Consider the following 16,965-nt stretch of genomic DNA (forward strand, 5'->3'; position numbering starts at 1 on the left):
GGGCCTGGGTTCTGCTTGTCGGGTCCAGGAGCTCTCGGAGCAGCTGCTTCTGGGGCTCCCGCGGGCTCAGTCAGTGCTCCCCAGAACTCTGCTCCTCCATCCAAACTCGAAGCGCTCACAACCGGAGCGGTGCAGAGGACAAGGGCAGGGACACACTGCTCCCAGCCCTGCACTGCCGGCCGGGGGGGCCCGGAGCTCCATGGGGTTCCCCCAACGGGCGGGGGCCGGAGCGCGTCCCCGGGCAGTCCCTGGGGCAAACTCCTCCCCCCCCGCCCCCGCCCCCGCCCCAGCCGGGACCCGCCCCGCCCGGGGCCGCCGCACCTGCCCGTCCCCTCCCTCTGCCAGAGGTGACCTGGGACCGCGTTTAGGGGTGTCGCCCTGGGCACTTGGACACCGCCTCCCGGGATTAAAGCGAGAGCCGGGGAGTGCAGGGCCGAGGAAGACGAGCGCAGCGGGAGGCGGAGGAGGCGGAGGCGGAGGAGGAAGGGCGAGGGGCGGGGAGCGCCGGCCGAGCCCCGCAGGTGAGCCGCGCGCGCGGCTGGACGTGAGTGAGGCCAGGTGTGAGCAGCGCCAGCGCAGCAGGTGCGTCCTCCGGCCGGCGGGACCCTCCGGGCCGGGCCGAGCGCCCTGGGGGGGCTGGAGGGCGCGGCGCCCCCGGGACCCCTCGGTGCGCAGCTCCCAGGTCCCCGGGGCCCCACGATCGCTCCGCGCGGCCGGGACACGCTGCCCCGAGTCTCTCGCTCACTGGTGGGAGCAGGGGGTGCTCGGGGCCCCTCGGGGTCGGGCCTCTCGGCCAGAGCCGCCTCCCGGCCCAGCTGCTTCTGCGCCCCGGAGCTGGGGAGCTCGCGTGCGCCTTTATCTTGGGGGCGCAGGGGGGGACCAGGAGGACAGAGAGTGGCCTGTCCGTTTCTTTGTTTCGGGAAAATCTCTGCAGCCCCGGAGTGTTACCTGAACTCCTTCTGCTCCTTGGTTCCCTCCGGAGGTTCCGGGAAACTGGAAACTCGCTGAGATTCTGGGAGCGATAGGGCGGCGCGGCGGGGATGGGATCCCGGAGGCCCCCCACCCCGTCCCGGCCCCAACCCTGGGCGAGGAGGGCGACATCGGCTCGGCGGCGCGGGACCGGCGGTGGCCATCAGAGCCAGGCGTCCTGGGCACCGGGTCCGCAGGAGGCCGCCCCGGAGGAGCCGTCCTGACCCCCGGGGTGTGCTCCCTGCGGGGACAAGGGGACCCGGGGCGCCTTTCGGCCGTGCACACCAGCCCGGCGGTGGGCGACCTGCCCGTGGCCCCACGGGCCCTGCACAAGAAGAGTCCAAGCGCCCCAAAGCCCGTGCGTCCTCTCTGCAGAGGGCCCTTGCGTGCCCAGAGCCCTGAGCCCGCCCTGAAGCCGGCTGCGCCTCCCCAGGGCACAGCGCATTGGTCCAGAATTGCAAAGCCCAAATGCCTTTTCCAAGACACAGGCAGCGGCCTGCAGGAGAGGAATCCTAGTGGCTCCTAGTGGTTCCCCGCCCCAGGTCCACCCGGTAGGCAGGTGGCACCCACCACTGGGCCCTGAGACTGCGGCCTCTGGGTTCCAACTCGGCAGTGGTTGAGGGACTTAGGATGAGGACACCCCCCGGGGGCGAGCTGAGCCTTACGGTCACCGTCCTGGCAGCTGTAGAGGGTCACCGAATCATGGAAAATTGTAAGGGCTGCCAAGCGGAGTTCCAAGGTGTTTAGGAAACTCGAAGTGAGAGCAGGCTTGTTGACTTAGCCGGGGAGGTTGGGAAGGTTCTCCAGGAAGCGAGGCTGTCGCCAGCCTACCCTGAAGGCGAGTGGCCGCTGGGAGTGTGGGCAGAGATTACCCAGGCTCAGGAACCTGGGGGCGCAGGCCCCCATGGAGCCAGGCTGGGCCAGGTGATGGAGGAGACTCCCCCTAAGTCACTGGGGAGCTGCTTCCCTTCCTCCAGCTTTTCCAGGGGTGAGGGCTGCCTCCCCGCCCCCAGCACAGCAGGAGGTTGGGGTTATCTAGGAAGGCAAGCATGCAGAACTGGGGGAGTCCTCACTGGTGCCTGGAGATCCATTCAACACCTTCCTCTCCGTATTTGTTTTTAGTTTTTAAATATCAATGGGTGGGCTGCATGGGCCTTCACCAGTCCAGTCCAGCAGCTTTGCTCTTCCGCATTTCCAAGGTCAGGCTTCTCCTAGCAGGGCTGTGCTGTCGCCAGAGCCCTGGAGGTGGCCTGGAACCCTGGGCTTGCCCAGGGGCTCAGTCACTGGAATGGTAGGAGAAAATGTGGCCGCGTTAGTATTATAATAACAGCAAAGGTGGATGAGGCACCTTCTTCCAGCCAGGTGTCATTCCAAACTCTTGATAACATCCTTTGCTTAGTTGTGAGTTAACTGAGGCAGAGAAGCAAGATCCTCGCCCAGGGTCCTGTAACCCATGGGAAGCCCTAAGGGTGAAGCCTGGCGGCCAGGCTCCGTAGGGCTGTGGCTGGTCTTGTGACCTCCTTTTCCTCCGGGAGATTGGAATGTCTCAGGTACAGGTACCTGGATGGAGCGCCAAGGGAGCTGAGAAAGGGACCCAAGGGACCCAAGGGACCCAAGGAATCCTCAGGCCGAAGGGGTGTGCTGGTGCACTGGGCTGGTTCCCCCTGCCCAGACAACAGAGCACCTGCCTACAGCCACCCCCCCCCCGCCCCCGCCGGGTTCTGTGCTGAATCTTCCAGAGTGACCAGGGCAGAAGGGTCTGGGACTCCTCGGTAGGGCGGTGTAGACAATTGAGCTCCTTGGAGCAATGAGGGACAAGAGTCAGATGAAAATATCCAGTAGACGGTGTAGCCTAGACACACACGACGGGCCTCCCAGGAAGTGAACACCAGGAGTCCAGGCTGGTGGCTCTCACTCTTTCCACCCAAACCTGTGTCAGGAGTCCCAAGAGAGCTTCATAATAATATGGGGTCCTTGCCCCCGTTCCAGTCACTGCATCAGATTGGCAGTGGAGCTCACTTCTCTATTTTTTTAAGCCCTCCAGAAAATCACAGATTTGGGGGGACCAGAGTCAAGTCCAAGCCTTGGCAATGGAAGCAGAGAGGAAATGGACTGGGTCAATTTAGTGGCCGATCAGTTTTGGTTAAGGACGGGAAGCTGGCCTGCTGGTGAGGAGGGTGAATTGGGGGGTGGGTGCATCTAGAGAGGCACTCGGGGTCTCCGCGCTTTCTGAGCTTTCTGACCTCTGTTTGCTCCCACTGCTCAGGGTCTCCGGGGGTCATCCTGCCCCCCCACACTGCTAAGCCTTTGCTGCTTATCTTTCCCCCTCCTTTCCAGGGCACCCGTGGGGACTCCCTGATGTTGGATCTGCCCCAGGACAGGCTGGTGGCTTCCGGGGATGGAGGAGGGAGGCTCACACCCCTCTGTGCTGTTGACCGTCCTGGCCCCAACTACATATGGAATCCCGGCGAGTAGCAAAGGGCTTGGCTGGTCAAACAGGCAGTTATAGGGGACAACGTAGAGGCAAAGCTTGCGGTCAGGAAGGAGAAGAGCCAGCCTGAGATTTGGTCTGTCCCAGCCTCCAGACAGTGGTCGGGAGCCAAGGGACTCGGACCGGTGGAAATGTCACAGTCAACCTTAGAAACACGGAGGGAGAAAGAGGTGGAGGGTGTGGGCAGTTACTTGGATTGTGAACAGTGTGGACTTCGAAGAGGGAAGGTGGCTCAAAGTCACACTTGTCGAGGTGAGTCCGGGAGGAGGAGGACAGGGCTTGCTCTGGGTGAGAACTCCAGGCATTCTGCTGGTGTGGACGGAGCCCAGCCATGAGGCGCCTCCCGGGCTGTGTGTGCAGGAAGGTGAGGGTACAGAGATGTGATAAGAAAGCACAGAATGTTTGAAGGGCACCAAGTGTTGGCAGGTGCCGGCCGCTGAAGTCTGGAAGCTCCTGGAAGTTCATGCAAATGCAGAATTGACAGAAGGATCGAGAGCTCAAGTGGAATTGAGAAGAGGTGATGGCATCCAGCTCAACAGAGAAATATTTTCCAGTGAGAGCTGAACTGGAAGATAAAACAGCCCAGGTTGCATGTGGGCACGAGACCTGGTACCAGAGGCCCTCCTGGCCACCACTCCCAGGGCACCACACCTGACCTCATGTCAACTCTCGATCAGACTCCGGGCACACAGAGCCCCTGTTTTCTAGGGACGTCGGGTTTGGAGTTCGTTTTGCGAGTGTCTCATCACAGGCGATAAAAGACCGTCCTGCCTGGCCCCCGACCAAACTCAGTTCTGTTCTAGAATATACTCGGATAAAATACGCGCGGATAGCCCACCTTCCGGAAACATTGGATCAAATGTTTCTCAGTTTGGAGAACTCTGTTCTTTCCAAGGCAACTGGTGGATACTTACACCTGCCTTGTTGGAAATGTGGTTTTCCTGGGTTGAGTTGAACCTGCTTTTCTACCACTGAGATCCTGCTTTCTTTCGCCCTTTGGATGTACACAGAATAAACTGAATCTCCTTTGCACGTATTCGTCCCTTTGATACACCAGCAGGTAAAAGCTTAGTTGCCGTCGTGATGTTATTAGCGTGTGCCATCGCGTGTCGGCCCCGGCGCTGGAAGCAGACACACTCGTTCCTTGGAAACAACCTTGTTTATTGATCATCCCATTCCACGGATGGGCCCCGGGCAAGGTCTTTAGCCCTTAGCACAGCCTGGGACTCCTCCCTCCCGGAGGGACCTGGGCACCTCTCCAGCCGGCATGCCACATTAGGTATGCAGTCAGTTTTGTGCACCTGCGCCTCTGAGGTCACCCACATCCCCACCTTGGAGGCTGGTTCTGTCCAGGTGCGGGCTTCCCAGCCTGCTCTCCTCTCTCTCTCTCTCTGTCTCTCTCTCATATTCCATCTTACTCATTTGGCTTCTGGAACTCGAAAAATATCAGAACACTTTTTTTGTATGCTACAAAGCTTAGCTTGAAAGAAAGAAACAAAGAAAGAAGAGAAAGGAAAGAAAGAAAGAAAGAAAGAAAGAAAGAAAGAAAGAAAGAAAGAAAGAAAGAAAGAAAGAAAGAAAGGAAGGAAGGAAGGAAGGAAGAAAAAAGGACCCGACCCAATTCCTGGCCTAAAAAGTTTGTAATCTCACTAGGACAATGGGGCATTCATAGAAAGAGAAACCTGGAAGATGCGGGCAGTACCTCTCCGAGGTGATGTCTCTGTCTCTGTCTGTCTCTCTCATCCCTGTGTGAATCACTGCGCAGGCCTGTCGATCGCTTGTCTTATATTTGTTTACGTGGAACTGTCGCTTGCACCCTCCAGTGTCCGATAACCGGCACCTAACCTCGCTTGGTATCCGCAACAGGATAGGAGAGCATCTTTGCATATCCTGTGATTTTATGCCCTGGTTGGGGTGTAAGCAGCTCATAGCGATCGTTTGTTTATTGGACAGGGAGCGTCTATTGGTGTTTGCTTCGGGGATTGAAGGAGGCGGACAGGGGTCAAGGAAGGTAGGGCCTCGCCGTCTTGTCACACCTCCTCATGCCTCCTCACACCCCCGGCGTCTTGAAGGCGCTCAGTGGGGCTCGGGGCAACAGCAAATGCATGATAGAGGTGCGTGGTGGGGTCCACGGGGACCCCGTTATGAGGAATAATACCCCGGGGCCCCCTGGATGGGAGTCCGGGTCGATGAGATGGATCATTTGCATTGGTTGGGTGGTTTTCAAAGTACCTCTCCAGCAAATGCTTTCAGAGATCCCCAGAGAAAAGACTGTTCTTGGTTTGGAAAGAGCTTCGTCATGTCATGGGGGGTGGGTGGGTGGCAGGCAGGGGCCCGGCAGGTGCTCGGGATGACTCAGCTCTCTGAAAAGAGAGCCCGGAGTGACCGAAACCAGCCAGCGTGCTGTGTGGTGTGGTGTGACTCAAGTGGGCCCTTCTGTTAGTGTTGGCACGGGAGCTGGCCGAGGACCAGGAGGCACCAGGAGCTTTGTCACACGTTTGCTCTATTGTCACTTGAAGGAAACGTGCTTTGTTAGGTCTGGCTTTCCGGAATCGAGGACAATCATCCGTGTCCTTTAAATGACAGGAAAGAACGTTCGAGAAACTGTCCTCTCTCGCTACCTCGGGCTGTCTTGCTCTGTTCAAAAAAAAAAAAAAAAAAAAAAACCAAACCAGTTAAAGAGATGTGCTTTGCTACGGAAAGACTCGGGGTTTTGTGTCTGTTTTGTTCTGTGCGGGTGTTGTGGTTTGTGTGTGTGCGTGGTTTTGTGGTTTGTTTTTTGTTTTTTGTTTTTTTCACAACAACATTATTCATGTAAACGCCTGTTTGGAAGATGAACGGGACCCAGTGGCCTCCTGGTCATTTCGGACGGCGGTGCTTCTTGTAGGTCCAGTCCCGGAGTGAGACACTTCCCCTTCCTTGCTTTCGGGCCAGAGGAATTACAGGCAGCTCGACTCCCGTCTTCTGTTCCAAAGTCCGCGGAGGCCGGTCTGGGCGCGCTGGGTGTTTCTGGTTCTACGGTTTTGCGGGTCAAGGGATCTCTGGATGAGACAGGCTTATCCTGTGATTACTTCTGGGTCCTGCGGCGTCTACTGGACAATTCGCAGCTGCGGTCGCCTGCGCTCCTTCCTTCCTTGGCTACCTGGCCCCTCGCTGTTGGGGATCGCGAGGGAATAGGAAGCGTGGATTTTGAGCGTTGACCCATCATCCCCTTCAGAGGGCTCTTAACCGGGTAAAGCCGCCAGGAGGATCGAATTTTCATTTCCTGAAACTTCACCCCAAATCTATAACTGGTGAGCTAGCTCAGAGGCACGGGGAGCTGGAGACCGGAGGGCTGAGAACGTGTGTTCAGGCGGGACGCTTCGGGAAGCAACGTCAGGGACGTGCTGTGAGGGTCTCCCCTGCTTGGACCGGAGGGGAGTGGGGGGGGGGTCCTGTCTTGATGGCGAGTCTTAGATAGAGCCCCCGTCCTTCAAGGAGTGGACATCGGACAGGTGTCTTCATATGCGATGTATGTGATGATCACACCGTTTAAAGGCTTACACGAGGATCCTCTCACCTGTATAAGGGTCACTTTTCTTCATTCCCAGAAAAGTGTTGACCTTTTTTAAAAACTTAAAAAAGCCTCAAAGCTATCAATACGAACTCATTCTTTTTTTTTTTTTTTAAATCTGAGTGGGCTCCATGCCCAACGTCGAGCCCAACACGGGCTTGAACTCATGACCCTGAGACCAAGACCTGAGCTGAGATTGAGAGTCGGACGCTCAACCGACCGGGCCACCCCGGTGTGCCTCATTCTTGTATCTTAGCTTCACGTGAAAAGTAAATAAATGACCTGGTGCATTTTTATTGCGACTTGTTCCTTGAGGTTTCCCAAGATTAAAAAGCCATACTCACATTTTTATTTATAGCAAGCCAATGTGGGGTTTTTGTGTGTGTGTGTGGGGGGGGGGCGTTGTTTGTTTTTAGTTTAACGAGTCCAACAACCATTGTGCTCACGAGGTGCAAGGCAGTGAGTGGGCCGGAGCTGGTCCTGTTGCATGTAGCTCTCAGTGGACTTGGGACTTGGGGAGAAGTGCCAGATGCAAATCTGCAAACCTGCAAATGCGTCCTCTCGGTCACCTCCTTCCCTACCCCCTTGGAGGCCACAGTTATCAGCTTTACAATCACCTTTATTTAACAAAAATGTCAGCAGCCCTCACCGTATGCCAGGCACCAAGAGTACATTGGTATCAACTCATTTCACACCCCAACGACCCTGCTCTTATCTCCTTTTGCAGACGAGAGCACAGAGGCCTGGGAACATTTAACCGGCCTGCCCTAGGCCCCAGGTCCCAGAGGTCATGGGCTCAACTCCCGCACTGTGCTGCCCTTTGAGCACCTACTGTGCGCCAGGCACTTGGCAGGTGCTAGGAAGCCCAGAGCCTTCTCATCGGGAATGTGGTCTTGTGGGTGGAAGGTTTGGAAGGCCGTATCCTCGAGTCTTCTTTGGTCACTCAGAGACAGCAGGGAGGGGCGGAGAGAAACCCTCCGTGAGCACCCGGAGGGCGAGGGTGATGCCTCGATGGGGGTTTTACTATAAAGCATTCCATGTTGATGGTTTTTCTAGAAATTACCGTCAACTGTTCACAAACATCTGCAAACAACAGAGCCTTCTTTTCATTCCCACGAACCTTAGAAACTGTCAAAGAAACTGGTTCGTTCTGGAATGTTTTCTTCTCTGGGTTTGGGGTAGCACGTGACTTAGTGGGTGCATGTGGGTGAGCTTTATGGAATTTTGTTACACGTGTTTATTAAGAAGTGGGAGATTCCATACGGCTTATTTAGAAGGAAACGTGTGGCCTCCATCTGGTACTAAGTTCTGGACCACTTGCTGCATGGTGGGAGCGTCCCCCTCGTCCCCGTAGGTGGGAAGCTTCCCCTCGTCCCGGTGGATAGGAACCTTCCCCTCATCCCTGTGGGCAGGAGCCTCCCTCTCATCCCATGGGTGGGAGGTTCCCCCTCGTCCCGTGGGTGGGAACCTTCCCCTTGTCCTGTGGGTGGGAGCGTCCCCCTTGCCCCGTAAGTGGGAGCATCCCCCTTGTCCCCGTGGTTGGGTGCCTCCCCTCCGTTCCCCATGGGCAGGAGTCTTCCCCTCGTCCCATGGGTGGGCACCTTCCCCTCGTCCCTGTGGGTGGGAGCCTTCCCCTCACCCCTTGGACCCTCTGCAGGAGGGAGCAAGGAGGGGTGTCTCGTGGGATGCTGTTGCTCACCTAGAGCATGAGCCGGACCCACCTGGACCCCCTGGTTAAATCCTCACCCGAGCGAGACCGTGCCCAACTCCACATCCATGTCCATCCCAGAATCAGAGAGGCTCGGGCACTGGCGTGATGACACTGCCAGGAAGTGTCAGTGCCATGAGGTGACCCCAGGTCTTTGTCCACCCTTCCCCTCCCTTGACCTTGATGGCCTGTGAGTCACTTTGTGCTTCGCATCCCCGGGTCCCCCGTCGCCAGAGGCAGCCCGCGGGACGTCTCGGCCCCGGCGAGAGCTGAGCTAAGTACAGCGGCCCCGGCCTCGAATGCAGGCAAGCACCCAGCTCCTTCCGCGAGCGTTGGGTGGGGCAAAGGCAGGTGGAGGTGAGGGCCAAGGTGAGTGGGTAAAACTGCTGTTTGCTCCGGAGAGAGCTAACTCTCGTCTGGAATATCTTCTGGTTCTTTCTCCACGTGTCTCCTAAATATTAACCGGTCTCGAAATAATACAGTCTTATCATTCTTTCTTCTAGGTCATCTCGAACGTCCCAAATCTTTGCCATTACCTGATGCTGCTGATAAAATCAAGATGGCCTTAAACTCAGTAAGTGGTTAATTATTACTCTCCCAGTCTTCTCTGTTTCCTTATTCCTGCTGTTATTTTCCAAAGCGTCCGTTGGGCAGCATTTTAAGAGCTGGCTGCGGGGCTGCGTGTGCCCCGTGGACGCTGGTCCGGGCTCTCTCTCTGGGGCGGCTGGGCGGGGGGGAGTGGGTCAGGGTGCAGACAGACCCAGAGCTGTCGGGTGGGTGTGGGGTGTGTGCACTGCTCACCTGGGCCCCTCCTCTTCCTGCCCTGCAGGTGAGTTTCGGGGTGAGCTGTGGCGACAACCAGGGGCAGAAGGGTGCAGGGGGGGTGTGTGGGGAGTAAGTCCCAAGGCGGAACAGGTGTGGGGGTCACCGCCGGCCGGCAGACCCCTGTGCAGCCCCTGTGCAGCCCGACGTCCAGATAAAACCGGGGAGGCTACCCCTCTCCCCGACGCCCCCCGACGTCCCCCCGCAACAACGCTGGGGGCAAATGCAGTCCCTCTGCTCCCCATTCTATCTCACCGACTCATCTCCCCGGGGATGCGTGCACGCGGTACAGAGTCGCGGTTCCTAACCAACAAGATTTTCCATATCTCGTATCTGGAAAACGGACCTTTTGCTTTTCCCTCTTTAGCAGTTGCTGGTTTTTATTTTCACTGGATCCATTTTAAAATTCCTATCCATTGCCCCGGGGCTTCGCTGGGACAGACGCTGTGCTGCCACGACCTTTCCCGGGTGGGACGGCGTGTTCTTAGATGCTTCCGATAGAGACCAAACACCTGCTCTAGGTTTTTTTTGTTTTTTTTGTTTTGTTTTGTTTTTTTGTTTTTTGGCCTTCGGTGGCCTGTTTAGATGAGAGATTACACTGTTTCCCTCTCTGTGCACTGCTCTGGTTCAGAGTTACGGTCTTTGGACTCGTGAAGGAGAGCATCGGTGAGTTATTAAGCAGAGGTGAACTGCGGCAGCCCGCACGCGGCTCCGGCTCCGGCTCGTTCCCGTATAATCTTGCTTCCCGGGAGGCCCCATTTAAAATGCTAAGCGGTGCCTGGGCTCAGAACCCGGGTCCTACCCGAGACCCCGCTCAACAAGAAGCAGGAGGAGAAGTGAACGAGGGGAAAGAAGTTTGAGGGTCCCCCAGAGAGGACGGCCCAGCTGGTGGGCGATGGGGGCGGGCGGGGGGGGGGGGGGCTCGCAGGTGCAGCCAGAGGAGGCAGCATTTACCTGGGCAGAGGGCGAGGGGGAGGGTGTTCCAACAAGCTGCACCTCTGCAGCTGGGGCCAGCCGCTTCCAGCCTCGTGCGCACAGACCCAGCGCTCCCCTCAGAACTGGCTCGTCGCAGCAGGACTCCTGTGCACACGGTTCAAGGGTCCCCCGGTAAAGGTGACACATCGCCTAAGGGAGGACGAGGTGGAAAAGGAACTTCTAGAATAACATGGATAGCATGAGCCTTTAGGTAACTTCTTAACCTCTATCACGCACGCTCCTCCCTGCAAAATGGGTCTGTCCCTCCAACCTGCATCATCCGAGGGGGTGTGGCCGGTTTCCAGGAGGCAGTGAACACAGGCTCACATCCAGACCTCTACACATTTTTTTTCTTTTTTTTCTTTCCTTTCCTTTCCTTTTTTTTCTTTTACTTTCTTTTATATCATTTCTTTTTCTTTTTTTTTTTTTTTTTTACTAAATCTCGGTATTGATCATTCACTTTATTTCAAAGTAGTTTATCTCTATTTCAAAAAAAAATTAGTTAACAAACACACACAAAAACTGTTGACACTTTTTTTTTTTAAGATTTTATTTATTTATTCATGAGAGACAGAGAGAAAGAGAGAGAGGCAGAGACACAGGCAGAGGGAGAAGCAGGCTCCACGCAGGGAGCCCAACGCGGGACTCGATCCCCGGTCTCCAGGGTCACACCCTGGGCCGAAGGCAGGCACCCAACGGCCGAGCCACCCAGGAATCCCCAAAAACTGTTGACACTTATTGAAAGTTCTGGTTAGTTCTTTCTAGGTGATTTCAGTGTTTGAACCCGAGGGGAACCTGCAGCAGCTTTTCAGCACCTTGTCCAAGTGTGATGGATGCACACCTAACCTCTGGGGTAATTGGGGTTTCCTAGCACTCACCTTCTCTTTCATCGTTTAGGGGTCACCGCCAGGAGTTGGACCTTACTATGAAAACCATGGATACCAACCCGAGAGCCTGTACCCCCCGCAGCCTGCCACGGCCCCCAGAGCCTACCCGGTGTATCCGGCCCCGTACTACCCGCCTGCAGTGCCCCAGTACACCCCGAGGGTGCTGACGCACACTTCGACACCTGCCATCCACACGCAGCCCAAGTCCCCGTTGGGGATGGGGTGCACCGCAAGTAGGACCCTTTTGTGTTTTTTTCCTACAACAGCACCAGCGCTGGGGTCCGCCTTCCCCAGGGGGCTCTGTCGCTGACTGTCCTTCCTCTGCGGGGGCTGGTCCTGCGCCCTTCCCCTCTCCCTCGCTGTCACAGCTGTCACTGCCCCTGTCACCTCCAGCCTGGGGCCCTGTGAGGGCTGCCAACCCGCAAAGCCCTTCCTTCACTTTCCTTGACCACCCGGGGTGGTCTTCCGAGCTGGGCCTCTGCCCGTTCTTGCCAATGAAGGGTAAGCTCCAGGGCAGGGATCCTGTACCCCCCTCCCTTTCTTTGTGGCATGGTTCCCTGGATACAGCAAGTCATGTTTAAGATGCTGGACGAGGGCGTGGTGCTCAGCCAGTGAAGCGGCTGGTGTGGCTGGCGCACACGGAAATAGGCCTCGAATTCAAGGATCTCACGGGCAGAGTGCAGTGCGTAGTGCAGGGCGAGGGCTCCTGGGACTGATCCCCTCAATGCCACGTGCTTCCTTCTGACTCTCTCGTTCATCTCCTTTCTTCTGCGGCCCTCCCAGCTCGTTGTTTTTGTTTTATTATTTTTTTAAGATGATTTATTTTAGAGAGAGCACTTGGAGGGAGAGAATGGCGAGCAGAACCCTCCCCAACCGAGCGTGGAGCCCAACGTGGGGCTCGATCGTATGACCCTGAGACCGTGACCTGAACCCAAACCAAGAGTCAGATGCTCAACCCACTGAGTCATCCAGGGTTCCCACCCTCCCAGCTTTGACTGCGGGCTAGGGGAAGGGTGAAGAACTGCCCGGGGAAACCAGTATAGCTGGTACCAGTACCAGCCACTGAACGGTTACCATTTTTGTTGACGATGTTTTTATTTTATTTTGCAAGCTCGCGTGTACACGCAGCTTGTACAGTCAAAGAGCAATAGCGAAGTGAATCTCCACACGCCCCCAGCACATCGTAAAGCACGGAAATGAGTCCTTAACACCTGTGCTGCCTAAAGTCCCGGCATGCCCCTCCCCAGGCCCCGGCAGCCCTTAACCAGCGCTGTCACCCTTAGTCCTGCCCGACACTCACCTTTGCAAACGGCTCCTGGTCCTTCCTTCTCTTCCATAATCTCTACTCTCATTTATTCCCTCATTTCCTACCCTTCAGTCTTCCTCCTTCTTTTCTATGTGGTTCCCTCTTTCCCTCCATCGCTTGCCATCTCCAGGTTTTACCCCTGGAAGACTGGGGATGTAGGTGTCAGGCAAGTGGGCTCCTCTTATCTGCCTGGGTAGGACGGTCACTAGTATGGATTCCACCCTCTGAATGTGCTAACCTCAAGAGGGGACTCTTGGTTTCTGACCATTGCCCCCCCCCCTTTTTTAGGACTTTATATATTCATGAGAGACACAGAGAGAGAGGCCAAGACACAGGCAGAGGGAGACGAAGGCTCCTTACAGGGAGCCCAATGTAGGACTCGATCCCAGGACCCTGCAGGTTGAAGGCCGACACTCAACCACTGAGCCACCCAGGTGTCCCAATCAATAGACTAGTTTTTAGAGTAATTTTAGGCTTGGAAAATTGAGGAAAAATTGAGTCCTGAGTTCCCACATAGCCTTTCATTCACCCCCCAAGGTTTTCCCATCATCTTGCCTTAGGGTGCTACACTTGTTGCAATCGATGGACTGATGATGTGGATACATTATTATTAACTAAAGTCCATAGTTTTACTTTAGGATCACATTCCTAGTACATTTTGCAGCTTTTGACAAATGTGTAAAGACACGTGCAGTGCCCTCAAAATCCCCTGAGGCCCGCCCATTCATCCCTCCCTTATTCCCCCAACACGTGGCGACCACCGATCTCCATCGTTCTGCTTCTTCCAGAACGTGGTGTGGTGGGAATCGTGCCGCACACAGCCACACATAGTGTCAGGGCCTTGGCAGTGTCTAGCGAGTTACTCACGAAGCACAAATCCAGAAGAACCCATCGGGAGTGCCAGGGCCACCCCGGGCCTCACTGTATCTGTTTGCTATGGCAACGGTCCCAAATGTTTCACACCGAGTCCCCTCGCCTATACATCCTGAGGTCTGGGTTTTGGAAAACTGAAGGTCAGCGGTCTGTGAGGCAGGTCGTTGGCCCTGGACGTGGTGGGGCTGCATCAACAGACTAAATTGAGGATGATGAGGGTCCACGAACAGTATGTCGTAGTGAAATGCAACAGGAGCACGATTGCAAATCATGACCCAGCGTGGACTGAGCAGACCCTGATGGCAGGTGCCCGTCCACCAAAAGCAGGGTCGGGGCTTCCCACTGCCTACGTGCTCCTAGGGAGAGCTGGGCAGACGGCCGTACGCTCAGTGAGAGGTTAAGAATGCTTAATTTAATAGCTTTTAGCTCACCAAGTGTGTTATTTTATCCCAGATAAAATACGCAGGAAACCCCCTACTCCCCCTCCAACGGAAGAGATCGTCCTTGGCGAGTGAGTTCCAAGGAATTTAGAATTTAGGATTTCCCCCGTGAGCTTCCCCTGCCACTCCACCCAGCTCAGCCCTGACACGTAATCACCGGAGGTCTGGTTCTGATAACGAGGCTTTCAGTGTCACCTGGCCCTCCTCAGACCAGTGGCCTCCGCCTCAGCAGTGCACCTGTTACGACTGTAAATTCATGCCTCCCCTCTCCCAGCGGAACTGAGCTCCTGGTAAGGAGGGCCAGGAAAGTGGTTAGCAGACTCCCAGGCGATCCCTGAGCCTGCTGCGGTTCCAGAACATGCTCACCCAGAGGTGAGCCCAGTGGGCGGCTTGGAGCCCAGGCGGGTGGGTCAGCCCCGTCCACCTGTGTGCAGAAGCACAGATGCGTACAGGGGGTGGCCGGCCTCCCCGCACACTCTGGGACACCTACCTACAGGGTGTCCTGCTGTAAACCGAGGGGCTGTTGAGGGTCTGTTGAATGCCCCCACCCCCCCACCCCACCCCGGCCTCTCCGCCTTTCTCCTCTGAGGAGGGCTCGCAGGAGCCGCCCTGTAGGAACTGCCGGGTGTGGTGTGTCTGGCGCTGCTCTCTGAACCTTGATACGGCGTTTGGTTCACACGCTGACCAACAGTGACCTGGCGGTGTGTTTTGACTGGAGAGCATGGGTGACTTTCTCCAAATGACGTTACTCTTGGCTGAGGTGTGAGCCCAGTGCTCCTGCCTCAAACCAAAGGGCCGATGTCAGCACTGCCGGTGGAACATTCCACGGGGGGCGAGAATGTTCCACAGCTGCCCACTCCGGTAGGGCAGCCCCTGGCCGCACGTGACTGCTGAGCTTTGGAATTGACATAATGACCTTTAATGAATAGCTACTCAGTACGTTTCATGATAAGTAATCGAAGTGCAAACAGCCGTACGTGGCTGGTGGCTGTCGCTGGGACTCTGTGGGTCGGCGGCATCCACTCCCTGAACTGTCTTGGGTAAGACGATTTATTCTACCTTGAGGCCATAGTTTGGGGGCATTAAGGCTGTTTTCCTATGCCTGGAATTACCAAAAACAAGGTACTTTCCCAAGTTTTAGGCAATGTTCTACATTAATCATGTATTTGACTATTCTAAGACCAGACATTAAAAAAAATTATTTATTATTTATATATTTATTTATTTATTTATTTATTTATTTGAGAGAGAGAGAGACAGAGAGCACACACGCATGTAGTAGGGAGCCCAGTGCAGGGCTCGATCTCACGACTCTGAGACCATAACCTGAGAGGAAACCAAGAGTCGGAGGCTTCACTGACTGACGGCACCACCCAGGCGCCCTTAAGACCATGGCTTTTTAAAACTTAACGTAAGGGTAGGTTACTTCATATCATGGCTTCAAAAAGCATGAAACTGGGACCCCCGGGTGGCTCAGCGGTTGAGCATCTGCCTTCGGCTCAGGGCGTGACCCCGAGATCCTGGGATCGAGTCCCAGATTAGGCTCCCTGCAGGGAGCCTGCTTCTCCCGCTGCCTGTGTCTCTGCCTCTCTCTTTCTCTGTGTCTCTCATGAATGAACAAATGAAATCTTTAAATGAAAAATTCAAAGTCTCATTTCTCACTGTATGAGAAATTACTGCTTGACATGCTGTACTATCCAAGTGGCGGGCACCGTTGGAGAGTGTGACTTTGAGCAAACGCTGCCGCTCCACGGTGTGCTCCCCCCTCCCTTTCCTAGAGACTAAGAAAGTGCTGTGCATCACCGTCGCCCTGGGGACCATCCTGGCGGGGGCAGCTGTGGCCGCGGTCCTGCTCTGGAAGTTCAGTAAGTGTGGAAAGGGGCCGAGGCTTCGCGGGGGGCCCTGCCCTCTCTCTGCTTCCTGCAGTCTCTCCCATCAAACCAGCTGTCTTCTCTTCCCCTCTGTTCGGTGACAGGGAGGACCCCTCTCACCCGATCTCCTTTTGTCTGGGTTGTTAGGAGTCACTTGCGTGCATCATCCTCATCTGTGGGTGGTCAGCACCCCGTGATGTTGGTGGCGGGGTGACACACGCCGTGGTGACACACTTTGGGTAGATCCGGGGCGCTAGGTGCTTCCTGGCACTGGTGAGCACAGACTCCCCGCTGTGCAGCCACACCCATCCCCCGGATCTCAGCGTGCCGTGTCACCTGCTACGTGCAGGGGCGAGCCTTGCCTGTGCCACCTCGTTAACCACAGCCCGGCTTCTTCCACCAGAGCAGGGCACTACAGGCTCATGGAGTTTAAGGACCACAGGAGTCACCTGTGTGGCAGACAGGAGGTGGGGTACTGTCCAAGTCCAAGGCCCCGGGCCCTCCTGGAGGTGATGCTGCGGGGGCTCCTGTGGCTGCCAGCCCTGCCTCCCTTGCTATCGACCGTGGCGAGGACGCATCTGCTCCTTATTAAACCAAAGGGGGGGAAAGGTTCTTCTCTCCTGTTGCTTCGGGGCCCAGAGAGTGGTCTCTGGAACTCGCGGCAGGTGCGTGAAGTTTGCTCGGTGTCTCTCGGGCTGACCGGTCTCCCTCCCGTCTCTCTGCAAGTGGAGGACAAGTGCTCGGTGTCCGGGATAGAGTGCGGCAGCTCGGGGACCTGCATCAGCCCCTCTCAGTGGTGCGACGGGGTCCTGCACTGCCCCAGCGGGGAGGACGAGAACCGGTGCGGTAAGTGCAGGGAGCCCCAGGCGTCCACCACCGACACTGCGGCCCGTATTGGGCACCGTGGCCGGGCCTGGGTCCGGCCCAGCCACCCGTTCGGGACCCTGAACCTTTGCTCTAACCCCAGATGAGGAGCGGGTCTCAGAGAGGCTGCGCTCCTGGCCCGGGGTCACACGGCGGTAGGAGGGAGACCGCGGGGCCGGGGCCACGCTGGCGGTGTGCGTCCGACC

General features: G+C 56.4%; 1 protein-coding gene across 6 annotated transcripts in view; it reads left to right on the top strand.

Annotated features, from left to right (window-relative positions):
- The first annotated feature begins 430 nt into the window (after positions 1–430).
- The window catches only part of TMPRSS2 (transmembrane serine protease 2), a 33,643-nt gene continuing 17,108 nt past the window's right edge, over positions 431–16,965 (top strand). Inside the window, exons 1-6 of one of the 6 annotated variants that reach the window (XM_041735077.1) lie at positions 431–582; positions 3,307–3,436; positions 9,225–9,295; positions 11,416–11,638; positions 15,803–15,889; positions 16,622–16,741. In XM_041735077.1, the coding sequence (XP_041591011.1) occupies positions 3,328–3,436; positions 9,225–9,295; positions 11,416–11,638; positions 15,803–15,889; positions 16,622–16,741 (610 nt within the window). In that variant the 5' untranslated portion in view covers positions 431–582; positions 3,307–3,327. Of the gene's footprint in view, positions 583–3,306; positions 3,437–4,865; positions 5,172–6,444; positions 6,754–9,224; positions 9,296–11,415; positions 11,639–15,802; positions 15,890–16,621; positions 16,742–16,965 lie in introns of those variants that run through there. The other 5 variants (XM_041735079.1, XM_041735076.1, XM_041735078.1 and 2 more) reach the window with 5 other exon arrangements.

The sequence above is a fragment of the Vulpes lagopus genome, chromosome 20 (genome assembly GCF_018345385.1).
Source record: "Vulpes lagopus strain Blue_001 chromosome 20, ASM1834538v1, whole genome shotgun sequence".
Lineage (NCBI taxonomy): Eukaryota > Metazoa > Chordata > Mammalia > Carnivora > Canidae > Vulpes > Vulpes lagopus.